General features: G+C 43.0%; 1 protein-coding gene and 1 long non-coding RNA gene across 5 annotated transcripts in view; one reads left to right on the top strand and one right to left on the bottom strand.

Moving 5' to 3' along the window:
- Nucleotides 1-2717: 2717 nt before the first annotated feature.
- LOC308187786 overlaps nucleotides 2718-19067 on the bottom strand; it is a 45418-nt gene continuing 29068 nt past the window's right edge. Inside the window, exon 3 of the long non-coding RNA XR_013944903.1 lies at nucleotides 2718-4245. This is a non-coding gene — a long non-coding RNA (uncharacterized lncRNA). The remainder of the gene's footprint in view (nucleotides 4246-19067) is intronic.
- The window catches only part of NINJ2 (ninjurin 2), a 46147-nt gene continuing 32077 nt past the window's right edge, over nucleotides 4998-19067 (top strand). For 2 of the 4 annotated variants that reach the window (XM_080576116.1, XM_080576115.1), the window contains exon 1: nucleotides 5003-5389. Coding sequence is in view for 1 of the 4 variants with exons in the window: in XM_080576117.1 (XP_080432243.1) it covers nucleotides 5357-5389 (33 nt within the window). In the remaining 3 variants the exon portion in view is untranslated. Of the gene's footprint in view, nucleotides 5390-19067 lie in introns of all 4 variants that reach the window. The other 2 variants (XM_080576117.1, XM_080576119.1) reach the window with 2 other exon arrangements.

Raw genomic sequence — 19067 nt, 5'->3', positions numbered from 1 at the left:
CTCAGAGATCTATGAAATATAACCTATGAGGAAACTGCAAAGGAATTTTTGTTTTCTTAAATATAGAGAAGACTGAACAGAGACATGATAACAGTCCTCAAAAATGTAAACGACTTCACTAAAGAGGAAGGAAATAATCTCTTCTCTCCCACGTAGAGAGGATAAGAGTAACAGTCTAAAATTGCAGCAAGGATTTATTTTTATTTTTTTTATTTATTTTTTGATTAGGTATTAGCAAAACCATTTCTAGCTGTAAGGGTGGTGATATAGAAGCACTGGGATAGGACACCTTGGAAATCTCCACAACTGGAATGATTTTGGAGCAGGCTGGGGCAACATCTGTGCTAATGGGACACGTACTGATCAGAGATCCTGATCAGAGATCCTGATCAGAGATCAGGTCACTGATCTACTGGTACAGGAAGAGGAATCTGGGACCGCTTAAAATCCCTTCTAGCCTTGCTTTCATATAACTTAGTGATTCATTGGATAAGTATACATCCATTTGTCACCCTTTGGGAGAATTTTAGAAATATGCTTACATCTTTGTGTTCTTAGTTTCTGGAGCCTTAAAATTATTCCCCTTCCAACTATGCTCTGTGGTTCTCTCCTGCTAAAGGTGAAACTAGTTCTGCCAGCCGGGAGCTAGAACCCTACCATTCATTGAAAGACAATGGGACTATTGCTCCTAAATAAATTGCAAAAAATATGGTCCTTCTGGCCAAACAGTTGCTTGCCTTCACTTTCACGGTGGCATGCACGACAGCATTGCTGAGTTGTGATTTTCAGAGATGACCACCAGTGAAACACAGGAAATGGGATTTGGGCCAACAATGGTTAACAGGCTCTGTCTCTGGCTGCCCCTGGCAACCACATCGGGTAGTTCTCTTGGGAGGCTGAGCAAACCCCATCTCCAGACTGGTTCGGTTGCTCGTCCTTGCTGCTCACACTGGCTGGCTTCTCCAACATCTGCACTTTGACAGCTGAGAACCTTCCTCTAATTTCTAACCTTGCACCTTTTCTTGGCCAGTTTCTTAATTAGTTCCTGTGCTAATACTGTGTTTCCACTTCCTTGGTGTTTTCCAGTTTAGTGGATTTGTAGATGACATCAGTATCCCTCTTGTTTTTTATTCTGTTAAGCTAAATAAACCAAGCTTTTTTCATATCCTCTCAGAGACTCAGTTGAATGCACCCATAACAGATCAGTAGCACACTCCTTTTCTGATATAATGAAGAGGTGGCCCAAAATTGTATGGTGGAGAAAGGGTGTCTCAGAAACAAAACACAACCACTTTTATAACACAAAAGCAAGGCCTGTGAAGGGTTAAGAAGTTGCGCTGTTATTTGCTCTGTTAGAAATGTAGTTGTCCTACAGAAACTCTTGTGGTCTTGGTTATGGTTCCCTCTTGAGCACCACAAGAAATCTGAGAGTTGTGGGGAGGAGTAATTCTTGCATCCATCTTTGCACAGCATGGCCTACTTTCTGCTGCTGGCAGTCTCTGCTGGCCAGAGCTGAGGCCTGAGAATTGCAGCTCTTCTTCCCACGTCCCCTTTGCAGAGGCCAGCCCCACTGGTGGCACCAGCACTGCAACGCTGTGGTTACACATTCAGCAGCAATGCTGCTTGAACCGGCTCATCCCCACCCATCTCCACTCCCAGCTGCTTTTTCCATTTCCCGCTGGGCGCCCTTCTACTGCCAGCATAAGTGTTTGTGCAGTTATGTGCAGAACCAGGTCAGGGATTTGATCCCAGCCAAAAAAATAGCCTGGCAATTTTTATTTATTTATTTATTTATTTATTTATTTATTTATTTATTTATTTATTTTCCCCAGCTGGAATAAGTTCTTCTGTCTGGTTTCTTGGGTGGCTGCGCAAGAACTTTGGCTGGCATATGAGAGGGAAGAGGACGGGGGTGGAAATAAGCAACTTTGCCATGCGTGCTCCTCCCAAGTGAATGCGGCTCTTCCACAGAGCCTCCCCTCCACTCTCAGCTAGCGTGGGCTGATCTTGCAAGGGAAATCATGTACTTGCTCTTTGTCATGCCCCAAGAACTCCCCACCCTCCTTTCAAGGAACGCTGCTCTTTCCCCATCCATCTGTAGTACATATTGCCAAAAAAGACTCTCTAACCAAATCAACATCCATTAAAACAGCTGGGTTTTGGAGGTCTCCCACTTATCTCATTTAATAAAAACAGTCTGGAAGAGTCACTGAGTGTAAATCTCATGAGTGGTGCTACTCACATCACACAATCCCTTTTAGAAGTTGTGCTGTATTTTCTATGCCTTTGTCCTTGGACCATTGTAATAATGCATTATGGCATCATAACAATTACTAGAAGGACAGTTTGAAAAGTTTAGCTCTTTGTCATCAGATTTAGCAACAAGTAAATCTTAGTTATATCATTGTTCATTGAGGCATCCTTTCTTGGTAAGCTATTACAATTCAAGTTAAAATAAACCCACTTCATTCTTTTCTTTCATTTTCCAGTTCTGAGCTTTGCTATTGGTGACATACACAAAAAATTTCCAAGAAAAATGTTGTTGTTTGAAGTTTTCTCATTCTAATGTGTTTGGCTCCAGACAGTCCAAGGGAGGTTGATACAGCCATTATTGCTAACATGCTTTGCAGAAAAACTCTTTCATGCTGTCTTGGGAGAGCAAATTGGGAACCTAGTTTGACTGAAGTGAAGGACACAAGGATTACTGTAAAGTTTGACTGATTTCTGTAGGTATTCTGAGGACATAGTGCAAGACTACTACTCTTTGCAATACTTCTTCAGAGAGTAAGGAAAAAAACCCTATCATAGCATTTAGATACAGTGCTAAGAAAAACTAGTTATAAAAGGGCTTATTGTTATAGATCATGCAGTCTTGTCTGAAGATAGTTCACTAGTGATATTTGTTTATCTACCAAATAAAGTGGCAGATACTTCATTCCTGTCTGCCTACCAGAAGCTATTTTGGACTTGTTTTTATGCTTATGACATGTGGGGATTCAGAAACTTTGGCCAGACTTCATGGGTCATTCATTGGAGATTTGTCCACAAAGAACCTGCACAACATGAACTGCTTTTGATTCCCAGGAATGGCCTCAACAAACACAGTATATTCAGTATAAATTATCTATTAATAACCAAGACATATTTATAAATAGAGCAACCATACTTTTTTATTCTTTTTTATTTTATTTTATTTTATTTTGCATAGACTACACTAAGAAATGTATTTTAAAACAGGTAACTTTCTATATTAATGTCTCTGCAATAGTGTACTTTCAGGGAGTTGTTTTTTAACATACAGACTCCCATCAGCACAGCAAGTCAATGACAGCAGATGCCTGCATTTTGATTTAAGTGCTCCTTAAAAAAAAATAAAATTAAATTAAAAAGTCATCAGTTGCTGAAAAGTAGCAATGAGTAGCCTAACGTAACATTCAAACAATCACCTAACTGACAGCAAGCCACAGGGATCTTAATTTTCATTCAAGAGTAGAAGCCATGAAGGTGGCTTTCATTGTGATTGTAGAGTCGGCCTCAACTAAACTTCCGCAAGCAGGGCATATCTTTTAAATGAACCAAAATCTTTTTGTCTCATTCTCTCTCAGAAGACGACAATAAATCTGAAAACTGACTGTTAGAAAAAAAAAAGAAAGCAACAATACAGAAGCCAGTTGCTGTAGCTTCTGTTATACATTTTAGAAGGGAAGTAGTTGGTTTATAGAGTGCATGTCTAGGTGTTGGACAGGGGCCCAGATTTGGTCCAAATGACAATTCTGCCTTATGTTTTCAGCAGAAGAGTTATTGCTTTATCCCTTACTATAAGTCAGAATTGCCAGGGATGTGGAACCTCCATGTGGCCCAAAGGGCCTGAGGGGAAAAGGATCTGAACTATTAACTGCTCCCCAGTGAAAGAAATCTTGACCCACTGCACGTAGACACGTCATGGAGCAAAAGAGCTTTTGACAGTAGCAAAAACCTTTCTCCATAGGAACTGTGTGGGTACGCTCCTTTCCTTGCCCCCGATAAGCCTGTGGCTGGGTCAGCTCCCAGCTGGTTGATGTTTTAGCCCAAGGAGAGGCCAGAGGTGAGGGGTGAGCTGGGCAAGGCTGCAGCATCCCTAACCAAGGTGGGCTTAAGCTGCTGTGGAGCCACAACCTAAGGGTCAAAAGAGCTGTGTCCTAGTCCTGCTTTTCTGCATGGCGTTGGCCACTTACTGGACGTATCTCACCTCTTCATCTCATACATCTGTAAGGAAGAAAAAAAAGCTGGTAGAGAGGAATTCAGGCAGAGTAAGTTCATCAGCACTTTGCAGTGAACTTGCAGTACTAAGCACTTGGTATTATCACTGCAAACCTAGGCCTTTGCTGGGAAGCATCCGTGTGACAGGATCGTCTACTGACAGAGTTGTCAGCACTTTTTATAAAGCTGGAGTACTAGGACATGCATTTGGTTGAACTGTTTAAACAGAATATATTACTTACCATACATTTTCCATGCTACTGTAACTGCAGAAATTGTCCTTCAAAAAGCCAGACAAACCTACCTGATCTGCAGGCAGTACAGAGTAGCGGAGTTTCTCTGAAACCTAGAGAATTGCACTGATTTTTCTGCCTGAGGATTTCATTCAATACTTATTTTCCTATACTATGGCTTGATTCTGGCTGTATATATTTCCATTCTAGTGTCATTTGTAGTTGTTTTTAACTTCAGCAAAAAGCAGTATTTCATTCCAGCTGAGACCAGCCATATCAAATTCAAGCTGGAAAAAGTGTTGGGAAAGGGAAAGGAAGGGCATTTTGGCTGTGGAGAAAAATGAGAAGAAGTGACTACAAACAGAGTGAAGTGGAAATTTCATCTCAGCTGTAACAATATCTTTGCTGCAGCAGCTAGCTGGCACAACTTTCTGGACCTAATCTCTTTACCCGTTAGTTTTTCATCCGTACTCTCTGCTGCGTGCTGGTGAGGGAGGGCGAGCTGGGTATCGCTGCCGCGGCCGCACAGCCCATGCCAGGAACCTCTTGGTACACTGTCTGCATCACCGCATCGCAGCCCAAGTGAGCTCATGAGGCTCAGCTGGACTCTGAGAGGTAGCGCAGACACGTAACGAACACAACTGTCATGGAAAGTCTAAGAGGGACGCTTGTTCCACGCGCCGCCTGGACAATGAAGAATCGGCTTGCCACCCCCTTTCTCGGCCCTCAGCCGATGCCAAGGCGGGCGGCCGGCCGCCGGCAGATGAATAGCAGGTCTGTTCCAGCAGCTGCGCGTCCCGGTCCAGCGAGGAGAGAGGCTGCCGGAGCACAGAGTGCCCCGCTCCTTGCGTGGTCCGCCGAGGAAGAGACCTGGGGGCAGCAGGATGGCCTCAGAAGGGGAGAGCATCAACCTTCAAGTGAGTCCATCTCAGGGAAATACCCAGGGGAGGGAGAAGTGGGAGGGAAGGTCCCCGCTTTGGGGAAAATATCCATCCCTCCTACCACTTGCTCCTCAGCTTTCACAGCTAATTTCACTTGAAAACACATTGCTGCTTTTTTCCTCTGCTTTCCTTTGAAGAAAAGCCAGTGGCAGGATCTCTGCCCCTTTTCTGGCAGGAGCTATTACGGACCTTTTTCCAAAAGAGTCGGGGAAAGAAGTTGGGGATATTACTAAGAAGGGCTGCTTTTTGGGGGAATGAGAGGCAGCAGGGGCAGAAATTAAGAGTTCAGCTCTCCGAAGGAGGCAGCACGTACTTTACAAGCTGCAAAAATCTGAGCCGTTCCTCATCTTACAAAGCCTTTCTCTGTTTGGCAGAAAGTGCTCCTGATCTGGAGAGGAGGAGGAGAAGTAAATACACAAAATGCTGAGGGAGCGCAGAGGCCAGGGTTTCCTATGTGGGGTTTATAGAAAACAAAACTTCTTGATAAAGCTCTTTCGGTTCTCTGTGTTCCTCTTCTGAGTGTTTGTGTTTTTTAAGAAGGGTGTTTCTTGTGCTCAGCATGTGTTTTAGGAAAGGGCAACTGCCCAAGGCTTTGGAAAAAGAAACTGTTAGAGATGAAATGGAATCAAAACCCCAGATCACAAACACCTGTCAAACATCAGAAGTTCAAGTCCAGATTTGCACTTCAGCCAACTCCAGGGAAGGGGAGACCATGAAGCATTGCCTGGGTCACAGCTTCCAGCCCTGGGAAGGTCAGCAGCAGCGTCCAAATTCTGCAGCTGATTTTTCTGTCTGTAATGGTCTTAGCAGCCCTCAGACTTGAAAGTGGGGAAGTCTGTCTCAATTTTTAACTCTTTGGCCCACGTCAAAGAAGCTGTAATGTAAGATTAGAACCCTTGGGAATAATTACATTATCCTAGTGCTAGATAAGTGGTCTAGAAAGAAGGACCAAAGATCCCCAATCCTGCAGAAAATAAGGCTCACCTCCCCTAAAATACGAGGTGCAGAGCAGCTTTTTAAGACCTTGTAACAGTTAAGTTCAGATAAGAGATACCATAACTAAGGAAAATATACAGGTGGCTTTGACAATTGTTGAAAATGTATTCTATGTAGCACTCAGAAAGACAGACGTTAGGCTTTCCTAGAATGAGGTAAAAAGGGAAAAATATAGAAATCAGTAACCCAGAAACTGGGGACAGAGGGCACAGGAAAAAAAAAAAAAGGGGCTAAATAAAAAGTCAAACTAACTCTTTGGATATTAAATATTTCCACACAATGGAAAATTTCAGGTCTGGATTTTTATCCCAGGTTTTATAGATGAAAAAATCAGCTTCACAGATTAAAATGCTCATAAACTATGGAAAAATCTGGACTTGAGATTCTTCTGCAGTCACACTTTTATCTTTCAACCCATTTTGACATTAAATGAAGAGCCAAAAGTGATCCTTGGAACCTTCAGCCAAAAGTAGTCTTTATAATGCTCAGAAAAGGTTAGTAAGCCAAAAAAGGTCAATGTTCCCTTGAGTTACAACATTGAAAAGAGCATACAGACCTGTTTCTAGAGCAGAAAGATATAGAGTGTTTCTATCTACCTCTAAACAGGTTGCCAAAAGAAAAATCACGCCACTGAGATTTTCTCTATAACAATTTACAGGGATTTCATGAAGCCACCAGAAAGTACAAAATGTAGACAAAGGCACACAGATTCCTGCATTCTTATGACCAGAAAATATGCAGGGCTGGAAGGGGAGGGAAAGAGCACTGCACAGAGCTGTACAGCTGAGACAAGCAGAGGGTCCTGGCATGACATGACTCAAGAAGTGTGGGATGAGGGCATTGATGGAGGGGGTGGGGAAGAAGTCTTTCAGTAGAAAGTACATTTAAAAGCCTCTGCTGAGTCCCTGCTCTGAGCACGGACTGCAGTGCAGGTGTTTTCCTGGAAGTTTCCAGCTGTGGGTTTACAAGGAGCTGGTGGGAACGTGTGCTGCACACTCAGGACCGGTGACGTGTGACTTGCTTCTCCTCAGCTCCTGGCTGAAGTGGCAGGAACAGTTACGAATGTTAACTGTGATACAATACAGAAATAGGAATTTTTATTTATAGGGTCCCAGAACAGTTGCACCATAACTACTAGCATTTCTTACACAAGATTTGCATAGCCAGGCTTGAAAGGTAATGAGAGAATAAAAATCATATGAGCCTGTAGCACAGGGGAGAGATAGAAGAGGAGATCAAGATTTAAGACATTTCTAAGGATGACTGATCAGTCACCCACTTTTTTGCTCATCCTAAAAGAGCAGAACAAGAGCTGACTCAGCAAAACTGAAAGTCTCCGTAACAGGAGGCACTCCCTCACCCAGCATGTTGTCAGCCTGTGGAATTTGCCATCTCCTGGAGCAGGTCAGAAAGACAAATATTGGAGCAACATTGAGAAGAGGTCAGGAAAATGTTATGACCAGTAACAATATTTACAGTTATGCAAGTTAAAAAAGGTACTTTCAAATCCCATAATCCAATGGCAGGATAAAAATAAAAGCCCTTTTCAGCTCCCTACAGGCAATAGCACAGTTGCTGACCAGACTGCAAGTGGTATCTTGCATTAGAGAGCATTAGAGCAGATGTATGCCAACTGACCAGAAGTGAGACCTAGAACAGTTTTTTACCAGCAAGAGGTATTTCCCGTTAATCCACTTGCTCCCTCACAAAATTTTTCTTGTTCCGTGTGTTTCAAAGAAGTCTCTTTTCCAGTTTTGGCTTCTAGGAAGACTAACAGAACCTCAAATTGCACAGAGAGATGCTAAAAGGAAATGAGGCTGAAAGGAAAAAAGAGCCACAAGGCTGTAAAACATCCTCACCAGATCTATGCTAGCCAGCCAAGTGCTAAGACAAAGCTTAAATTAAAATCTTTTAATTGGAAAGATTAGCTTACCTGTTAAAAAATAAAACTTTAACACAAATTAATATGAATAATGGATTTTTCTTACCAGACATTTCTATTTGTGGCTTCCAAGCAAAAGTTTCATCTTCCCCTATTTAACATCTGCCATTGACAAGAAACTGAGCAGGCAGACCAATAATGTGATGAAATAGAGTATATCCCAAGATAGCTGGAATCAGAAAAACGTGTTTGGGAGAGAAACAAAGGAAACAACATACAAAGTCCTATCACCAATTCTTTTTTGCTTCAGGAAACAAAGGCTTACAAATCAAGGTAGTAGTACAGCCTTGATAGTCACACTCTGGCTGATTTATCTGCACTTCTTTATGCTATTACTCCCCCTGACTCTCATCCCCTCCCCTTGCATAGAGATTTGCAGGGGGAGTGAAAGAGCCATACAGGGCTGTTCTTTTCAGCAGCAAAAGACCCATTAAATCTGTTTAGCTGTGTACCTCAGCTGCTGCAGTTCATGATTTGGCATCTTAACACAACCCTGTTTCATTGGTGATTTAAAGTAATGTACCAGACTTGGAATGGGAGCAACTGAGATGACATCCATTCTACCACTCCCACCACAGTGGCAGGAACCAGGAGAAAGTCTGTGGGCAGCTGAAGGCAGTAACACTCACACATAATTGCCACAGCTTAGGTCTGTCAAAGCCCCAGATGAACACTGCTAAATGAGGCAAAGATTAGGGTTGAATCTAAATGGATCCAGAATTTTATTAGGTTTGTATTTTTATATTTTCTAATTCATGAATGAGTGTTATGCTCTGTGTAAATGGGTGTTTAAAGGATGTGCATCAGATGAATGCCATCCACATTCATATTGCAAAAGAGACTATGTAGTGTATGTTGCTTCTTTCTTTTTATAGTTTCTTACTCCTTGGTTTAAAAAAATTTCTCATCCTCTGGGATGAGAAACAGAAATAATACATCACCATTTAGGGAATCATTCATACATCAAAAGTAAAAAGAGTAAACAGATAAAATAATCACTCTGGAAAACAGACCCTATGCTAAAATTTTTGGCTGAAGCTCTTTGGTGAATGCTTTGAATGCTATGTACATCTGCAGGAATAAAGACAGGTTTATAAGCAACTTGCAAGGGAAAAAAAAAGGTTTTAAATCATTGGAAATTAATTCTAGTGCTCAGGTTTTGACCAGGTCAGCAGCAGGAAAATCTATCTGCAGACAGATAGAGTTAGCTGTAGGCCTAACAGGAGGGACTTTTCTAAAACGCCCACAAAACAAATGGAAAGTCCCACTTACCGCTGTAAATCCCATCTCCCACATCCCACTTTTGGTCTAGGCCTGACCTGATGAGGGAATGCAGTGAGTGTGTTAGACTTTTGGTTTTGCATTTTTTTTTCGTGGCTTTAGCTTGTGCCTTGAGGCTGTGACGTGCTTACAAGTTCTTGGCTTGGGCACTTATCTGCCTGCTTCTGCAGCAACAGCCAGCTTGTGCTTTCTAGTGCTGTAGGACCTTTACCCTCATTTAGCAATTTCCTAGAATGATGGCAATATAACATCACCAGCCAAGCAGTGTCCCTGCCCCAGTGGACTTCAGTAGTGTTATTTGGGTTCTGGGACAATCTGTGTGATTTGTGTTTGTATAACACCAGTCTGCAATGAGAGAGAGAGAAAAAAAATCTTTCAGAAAGAAAATCTCAAAAGCTTCAAAAATAATTATTACTGTGACATACATCATTGTAGTGCATGCAACTCAGCCATCAAGAGTTTGGGGAACTTACTCACCATGTTTTTAACAAAACTAATCCAGTTATTACAGCCCCTCTGGCATGATCCCACTCCCCACTGCCAGGGTGCACTCCACTTCCTGTGCCATTCATTTGACCATGGTAAAGCTGATTCAGGGAGCTAAACTCAGAGAAAACTCATCACTCTTTGTCAGGGTTTCTGGTCTGCTGTGCTGAACTGGTTCCTGACAGGATCAGACAAGGGCCAACACCCAGGAGAGGTAGGTCTGTGTGGCCAGGAGAGCATGGGGAGGTAGCAGGTTCTCTCCTTCCAGCAGAAGCTGCCTCTCACTTCAGATCAATCAGTTGAAGGTCCAAGTCTGGGTGTAGCCAGCAGTAGGAGCAGGGAAGGTCCAAATGGTAGCAATGATTGCTTTCACTAGTGCACATCACTCAGATTGCAAGATTTCATATTGCTGCTCGAGACTAAAGCCTTTCTAGGCCTAGCTAGAGGTTAAGGTGAAGAATCACCAAGTGCTAGTCAGTCGACAGGCAGGTATGAAATATGCTATCACACTTAGGAGTGAGAATGATCCTGTGCTCTTCTCCCTCAGACCTGCAAAGTCTGTGTAGCATTACCCGTGCTGATTCCAGAGACTTGTAACTCTGACAGTAGCAGACAGACAGCGTGATGACAGGACTCTGAGAAGAAGGACACTTTTTCTTAAGCCTGGGTAATGGGTCCTTTGTTCTCCAGCCAGATGTGGCATTTCTCCTCTACCCTATACATTCCTCCCAGCAGCTCTAACTGGTCCCAAACTTCCAACTTAGAGAGAACATTCACTTGTGTCCTTCCCAGACAAGGGGATTTTCTCATCTTTAGCAACTGAACCCCACATTTCAGGGTATATGGGGAAAATGAGGCACGTGGAGTTGATCAGATCCTTGGAGTTATCTCACAGAAATCAGTGGCTTTACACACTGGAGGCTGATCTGGCCCCTGGCGCTCCACCTTGCTGAGGGGTGGTAAAAGGCAAGTACCACTGTCGTAGTGAGAGAGGGAGTCTGATCCCATGCTGGCAAACCATGTCCACAGTGAAATTCTGCGTGTGAAGGTAAAGAAGGGCAAGGGATGTTGATAGAAAGCACATCAAGTAGTGAATTAGCCTGACATATCGCTCATTAAATCTGTTCTCACTGATGGCATGCAGAGGCCTCCTGTAGAAGAGTACGAGGGACTCTTGCTAGAAAGGGTTCTTACATGGGGTTTAGGGCTAGAATAGGAGTCTGATAGCACTGCAGCAGAAAGAAAAGGCAATGATGTGCTATTAGAATAGCAATTTCCTCTGATGTATCTAAAACATTGCGTGCCAGGACTTGGTGAAAACCTACCTGCAGTTGCAAGTAGGTCCACAGCAATGCTACATGCCAAAGCACCTCTTGGGAAACAAATTCATCTTTGACATATCTCCTCTGAAGCCAGGATAGGCTCACAGGAAGAGACCTAAGTTCTTTGTGTCTGTTGTGGCAAGAATTTCAGAGTAACCCAGCTTAACTGGGAAACCCAGTTTAACTTATATCATAGTCTTTGCTAGGGTTGTTGAACACTCATACTGCCTCAGGCCCATACTGAGGTCCCACTGTGCTCTTTGGTGAGAGTCCTTACTCAGAAATGTTTCAGCAGTGACCAGTGAATAAGAAAACAGGGCACAAAGTAAGGAGATGGAAGAAAAATGTTACCTGCCTGTACTGCCTGCTGTTGGACAGGGTTACTGCCACTTCCCTGAGGTAAGGGGAGAGGACCACAGAGGTCGGTGGCTACAAAAGCGTAATAATTTTAACAGACTTCTGTGCCTACTCTATAAATCTCCTACAGCTGAAGCAGGGTAGTGGAGAGGGAGCAGGCCTGGGAGGCATGGGTCTTCCTGGGGGGTGGGAAGGACATGAAGCAGTTCAGGGGGCGACAAGATGGCGCCTGCGCAGTGCCAAAGGCTGAGGGGACACTCGGAGCTTTGCGAGGTGGTGGCCCCCTGCTCTGCCAAGAGAGGCAGTGAGCCATTGCTGCTGCACCCCATTTAGAGGACAAGGTCAGCTGGCAGCTGTACTAAACCAGCCCAGGACAGCCCTTTTCCACCTCCTGTGCATCAGGACCCCTTCCCCCTCATCCTGCAACCTTCCCCTCAGCAGCAGTCTTTAACAGCCCCATCTCTTGCCTTTTACCAGTTTTACACACTGAGATACAGACAAGTGTCTCCCACACCTGCACATCACAGATTTGAGGGCACAGGGCGTGGGTTTTATTTAGTGAGTATTCATGAGCCTGGTTACGGTCATGGTAACATACACTTCTCCTGGCTGGCCAATGTCACTCTTCCACTAAGCCATCTTTGAGTGTGGGAGTCCTTTACAATGTGAAGCACCTGCTAAACCATGGATATATTGTTTTTTGTGTCTTTTATGAAAAAGTTGCCTCCTTTGGCTTCATTCCATCCCATGCCTGAGAGCTGAACCATTCCTCTGCTTCTCTGGTCACCTCCATCTGACAAGCAGGTACAGTTCCACCACTCATTTAGCCAGTAAAAATTGAAGCCTTCAGCCCAAGCTACCATTTCTCAGCCCTTCCTGAAAAATACATGTTCATTTGTCATGTCTCTCTTTTGAGAGCCAGCAACAGGTTATTCTCCATGCATACAATAACACCCCCCCCAAAAAAAAAAAAAAGTGTGAACTTCTCTGAGTATGAAAGGACATGTGGGCATTTTCACTGCCATTTCCCCATCCCTGGCTTGTGAGTCAAATGTTTATAAAACTCTCTCTGAGAAAAGGGAGTACAAGAAAGGAGCTCCATGAAACTTAACACTACTGTAATCTGGATCGCCCCAGGTATGTAAACATGCAACAGAAACTTCTGAATTGTACACCAGAATGATGGAATAGCCCCAGTGCAGATGCTGCAAGATTCACATCACCAGTTACCATACATCTTGACACACACCTTTGAAGCAGGCAGGTTATAATTCCTTGTCAAATTACATGAATCAGCTGTGTGATTCTATAATTATAGCTGTGAAAACCTTTATACTCGGGATCTTAGAACTTTCTATCCAAAATAACCCTTAGGGAAGAAATTTCTCATGAAGCTTCTTGGGTCAAGGTTCAGCGAGTGCTGGAAATTCTGGGGGAATCCTATCAGCTACTTTAGAGAAATGAGAACAAGAAAATGAGACGTTGTGTTGTTTTGTGGATTGTTTGGGCTCTTTTCTTTTTCTTTAGGTTTTTAATTTTTGTGAATATTTATGCATATTTGCAGGACTCTTCTCTTTGTAGCCACACAAGTCAAAGTAGTATTTTTGGGGAAACGAAAAAATCCCCAAACTCACCACAAACCTCAGTTATGTGAGAAAAAGAACTGCCCCTACCATTCTGAAAAGAGTCAAAAGGCAATCAACCATTCTTTTGTAACCTATGTTTCTCTGAAGGAATGTTTCTATAGAAAAAAAATACACTGAAATAATACGTACACAGGATTTTTGTGAGAACCAAGTTCTGTTGTCCTTAGTTCTCCAAGCATTTTGTAAATATCAGTGGATTTAATTTCACAGTCCCTACATGAAGAAAGAAGTGCTTTTCTGCTTATTTTGCAGATGGGTAAGTCAAGGCAGAGGCAGTTAAATGACCACTGATGTATCCAAGAACATACAAGCAGAAAATGACAGAAGCAGGAAGGAAAACCAGATCATCTCTGACTGAATACATGAATTGCCATGCAGCAGTGTGGTCTGTGGTTCCGTCTGTACTTTTCACTGACTAAAGTCTTAACCTCCACTTTTCCTTTTTTTTTTTAAAGAAATTTTTAAAAGATTGTTGTATTTAGTCACCAGAGAGCACTCTGTTACTTCACACAATGTAAAGTAAAACATTAATTGAAGAATTGAAGCGAACACAATTCCTACCCTGCTGAATGTATCTTTAACATCAATTGGAAACAAATTTTGTTGACAAGCTTTCAAAAGTACAGGCACACAGCTGTGTTTGCACCTCTTTCTTGGTGGAGCTAGAGTCATGTTCAACCATGTTGGTGTAGGAAGCAAACCCCAAAGCCAAAGTGAAGCAAGCTAAATTAAATTAAACATAAATTCTGACTCAGAATGATCACACATGCTCTTGATGCCTCTATTCTACTTTAAGTTTGCACCCTTTTTTAGCTGATTCAAGATTAAATGTTCCTCCACATCCCTGCGTGACTTCAGGCTGTGTCTACATATTTTTGCTGACTGGAGCTGAAGCACTGACTGTGGGGAGGTTCATCCTCACCACCACCACCAAAGCAACTGCTCAAAGTAATCACTCTATCAAGACTGTCTGGGCTAGGAAACTTCCATTACTGAGTTTCTAAGCTAACCCAGATCATTGTGAAAGAGCTTGTTTAGGGAATGCGCAATTATGTCTTTTTCCAAGGAAGAATTAAGTCCCCTGTCTTCACGAGTCTGGACAGAGACAGAAATGGCAGCTCCTTTAGACAGGCCCTCATCCATCTTATTGCAATGGAATAATTGTTCCCTTTCTTGGATTTTTTCTTGGCTGGTCATCTTAGCAGAAGACCTAGTTCTTCTGGGATGATTTGGGAAGATCATAAGATTTACAATCTGGGTTCTTTCTATCTTAGAAGTAAAGAATAAGGAAAATAGATACAAACAGAAATACAACCCAAACCATTCCTGCATAACACCAGTGCTTGTTTTTCCTTATCTTTAGCCCACGGTGATACCTTGACTGGCAATCCACACTGATCAGAGAGACGTCCAGCAAAGAATTAATATGCCACAAGAAAATATAATAGGCTGCTGTTTTCCTCTCTTTTAATAGAAACAGATTTGAACTCCATTTTCATCTTCATGTGCTAGATTCTTGGGAGCTGATTCTGGACTAAATCCTTAGCCAGTCCCCATTTTTGGCATGTGGCTGTGAAAAAGTTGCCCAAGGGAGTTGTGTCAAAGGGCTTTTACTTTGCTCTTAATGGCTCCACGTAGGGTCTGAAGGAATCTGAAGTGCTCACGAAATGTGGTTTCCCCTCTGGTGTTTGCTGTTCAGCTTGCTCAGCAGCTCAGTCGTTTAAAACCATTGTGAGTGGATTTAGCACTTGTGAAATAATGCTGGCCTATTCAGATCCAGAGAGGGATGGGCAAAATCCACCAGCACAATAGAAGCCCCTCTTCCCTCCTCCTCAGATGAGAAGCAAGGGTGCAACAGAGTTCAAGGGAGAAAACTACTCATACCCAGGTGCAGCTACACAGATCCTGGGGGAAAGAGATATGGGCCTAACAAAATAAAAATGTTAACACACGTTCAGAGGAGGTAAAAACCTCTGCATCACAGAAAAACAAACAAACAAACAAAATCCTTACGTATAGAAAGCAAATCATGAAGGAGAGAAAAAAAATTAGGGATAAGGTGAGTCTTATCCCTGATTAAAGGCCTGTCCCCTCCTCCTGCCCTGCAGCCAGGAGAGCAGACCCAGAAGAGAGCTCCAGTGGGGTGTGGTGCTTGGCAGCACAGCAGGAAAAGCTGGAGCTCGTCTTGGTTTGAGTTGCTTTGGTTGTGCAAGGATATTGATTTTCTTCTTTTGTGCCTGTGATTTAAGAAAGGCCAGAATCCCGCAAAGCTCACAACTTGGCATGGTCTTGGGAAGAAAGAAGAAAAATCAGCAAAAAGCTCAGAGACCTATTACCTTCCTAGGGACACATGTAAAAATTCAGCCAAAGCTCAGAGTCCACAAATGGCAGATTATGCATGCCAGTAAGCAAAATGGGGTGAATAGACAGAGAGTCATGAAAGTCTGTCCCCAGAAATCAGAGAAGATGGAGCCCTCCGCTTCTTCCTAGTCTGAGCTACTAAGTATAGCAAGAGGCATGTTTCATCTCTGAGCCATCTAATGCACAACTGTTCTGCTGAGAGCATGAAAAAAAAAAAGAAAAAGATAACTAATGTCATCTCTGATGTGGACAGCGTTGCAGGCATGCTGTAGATCTGTATCTATATGCATAGATTTGAACTCAGGACCAGGCTCAGACAGGCAACTCCAGAGCAGATGGCAACAATGCTTGGTGGCTACTAATTAGGTTAGATTTTGGTGAGTGATGTGGAGCTGAGCAGTCCTCTGATTCATTTCCAGCCCCCTCTGTGCTACCTCCAGCCACAAGCCTCCAAGCACAACTCTGAGTTACTGAGCTGGGTCAGTCCCAGGGCAGACACTTTTTGGGCCATGACGAGATGGCAGTTCTCGAGGAACCCCAGGTGGGGAACAGGCTTGGGATCCGGACACAGGCCAGCATGGTGGTGGTGAACTCAGGTGTTTACAGCCAGGGTGGGGCAGGGGTTGAGCCCAGTGGGTCGTGCTAAAGCACTTCCTCTTGCCTCACTTGCACAATGTACAAACAGGGACATTATCTCTCCTGTGGGAGCAACTGACTCAGATGCTTGGCCAGCTGCAGGGAAAGGTGTCTCCATAGCTGCCAACAGCAAAGAGTAGTTTAAAAAAAAATAAATCCATCACTTTGTGGCTGCAAATGATAACAAAACAGCCCTCTTTTTTTGTGTGATCCAAAAGCATTTTTTTTTCTTCCTTTGCTCTCCTCCCTGTTTTTTCCTATCTAAGAGCCCAATCTGTCTGTTTTTGTTGTGCCTAACATAGGTTTTTGGACACCCCCCCCCATTTTTTTTTGTTTTACATATCATCAAGTGATGTATGAAAAGTAAAGTTCAGCCAACTAAACCTCAAGGGAGTTATGCAAGAGCAAGTAGCACTGATATGTATTTTCAGCTTTACCATGAGCCCTGTACAATTAGCCATGTATGTCCATAGACTTCATACATCTGTTTATGAAGTACATTGTGGGTGCATTGTGCTGCAGATCTGGCTGGAGCAGTTTGAGAGGATGCTGTTTCCCAATGGCATGCTGCTATCCTTCAATCAGAAGACAATGCCTCTAGCCCCATTCTCCTCACCCCCTCTGAGAAATAAGGGGACAGCAACTAGCTGAGTAACTGCTCTGGCTATATCAGCCGTTTCCACATGCATACTGTATCAGTGCCCAGCACACGATGAGGCGCTTCTTCGTTTGTTATCATCTGCCCAGTGGGCGTAATTGTAAGGCAGATTCAGCAGAAACAAGAGCAACGCTTGTGGGAAGTTTGTCTTAGGACTAGCAAAATACAGAGGCTAAGAGAAGGCTGTGATTTACTGATCACAATCTCTGTATGGGAGGGTCTATGTCCTTTGAAGGGCTGCTTGTCCTCCTGGTGCATTGTGAAGGGCAGGTAGGCCTCTGTGAATCCTCTTGGTTGCATTATAGATAATATCCCGTGGGCCCAAAACTGTGGGAATATTGTATCTGTTACCAAGCAGCACTGGGTCTGCCTTTTGCCCAAGGCACCTGTATTACACACACAGTCAACGCTAACATGTTGATACCTGCGAGCAGAGGGAAATTCACATTCTGTGCTTAAATGCCGCAGGAGCTGAGGTGTTAGGATATGTGAAATTAAGGTAGGGAGGGCAGGGAAGGAGAGGAAAGGCTTCGCAACTACAGACGATGTAATAGGTGTAGCTGAACGAAGGCCTTCAAGATAGAAGAGGTATCCTTTGAGGCAGCCTTTCTTCAGAAGGTAGATTACGCGGTAAAACCTTTTCAAAAGGCCCAATGAAAACAAGAATATTTGGTGCCAGGGTCAAGAACTGAGAACAATTGTAATGATTTCCCTAAATATTTATCTTCCTGTCAGGTAAATATAGATTAAGAGTCCCTGGTCATGATAATTGTATTAACAGATGGAGAGGAGTTTCTTTTGCCCATCTTCTCTGGTCACCTCATCATCAGCAAACAGGGTATCAGGATGCTCAGACAGGACATAAACTGTGAATAAGCATAAAGGGGCAAACTTGCATTTATTTTCAGTTTTGCAGAGAAACTGACCGTAATGCACGCACAGAAAGGCATTACAAAACATCCTCACCTAAAGCTGATCTGCTGCAATGACAGTGAGCTCTGCTGCTGGAGGCAGTAACCAGAAAAGGAAGAGTGTGATCAAAATTGAACGAACTTTGTGCTAGATGTGTGCAAATGTTAAAGCACAGGACTAAAACTGGGAGCTAGTATGAGCTGCTTCTCTGAGACCATATCAATTAATGACAACTACAACAACCATGGCACTGCAAAGCACAAGCATCCAGTGCCTAGTCCATCCTGTATGGTCCTTTCTTTTTTCCTACTTCAACCTACCCTTAATTCTCCTCAACTGAAGTGAGAAACGACAGGAAAAACACCAGAAGCAGTAACAAAAGAATCATAAGAAACTTGCAGTTCATGCAAAATTTTGTTTCCCACTCTAGGGACTTACGAGGGTGTTTTGTGGTTGAATGAGAGTGCTTTTCAGAATACAACTATATTTGCAGAATTTGGGAATTAAATTGTCAGAGAAAGGGTTATTCTGCTTTAATCTCCTCCCATTCCTATTCTGGCCCAGAGGCTTTTGCTTCCCCAGTATAGTCTCCTAGGAAGCCCTCATTTACTACACCCCTTCGCAAAGGTCTCTCAAAGCAACATCCACCCAGGAGATCTCTGAAAAACACAATTGTCACTAAGGGGATTTGGGCCTCTTTAATTTCTGCCATGCTGTACTTTAGCTCCTCATTATAAAGTTAGCTCTTTAAGGTTCTTTGTCTCTGCAGGGTTGAAAGTTGCTGACTGAATGTCTGGGTCCAATTTTCCACCATTTTTCCTTTAACTGGCCATTCACAGCTAAGCAAAATGTTTGTATAATGCTATAAGATCCTTCATGTTATACTTATTTAACATTTTGAACCTGTTTTGCAAGGAGTTCATGAAAAAAAAAAAGCACAAATGAATGATAAGTCACCAGAAAAAAAAAATGCTAGCCTAATCTTTTAGTATAGAGCCTGAACTGTGGGTTGTTTTTTTGTTGTTGTTTTTGCTTTTTGATTTTTTTTTCTCTCTTT

This window comes from Anser brachyrhynchus (genome assembly GCF_964034855.1).
Source record: "Anser brachyrhynchus genome assembly, chromosome: 1".
Classification (NCBI taxonomy): domain Eukaryota; kingdom Metazoa; phylum Chordata; class Aves; order Anseriformes; family Anatidae; genus Anser; species Anser brachyrhynchus.
This window is presented reverse-complemented; position numbering and strand designations above follow the sequence as displayed.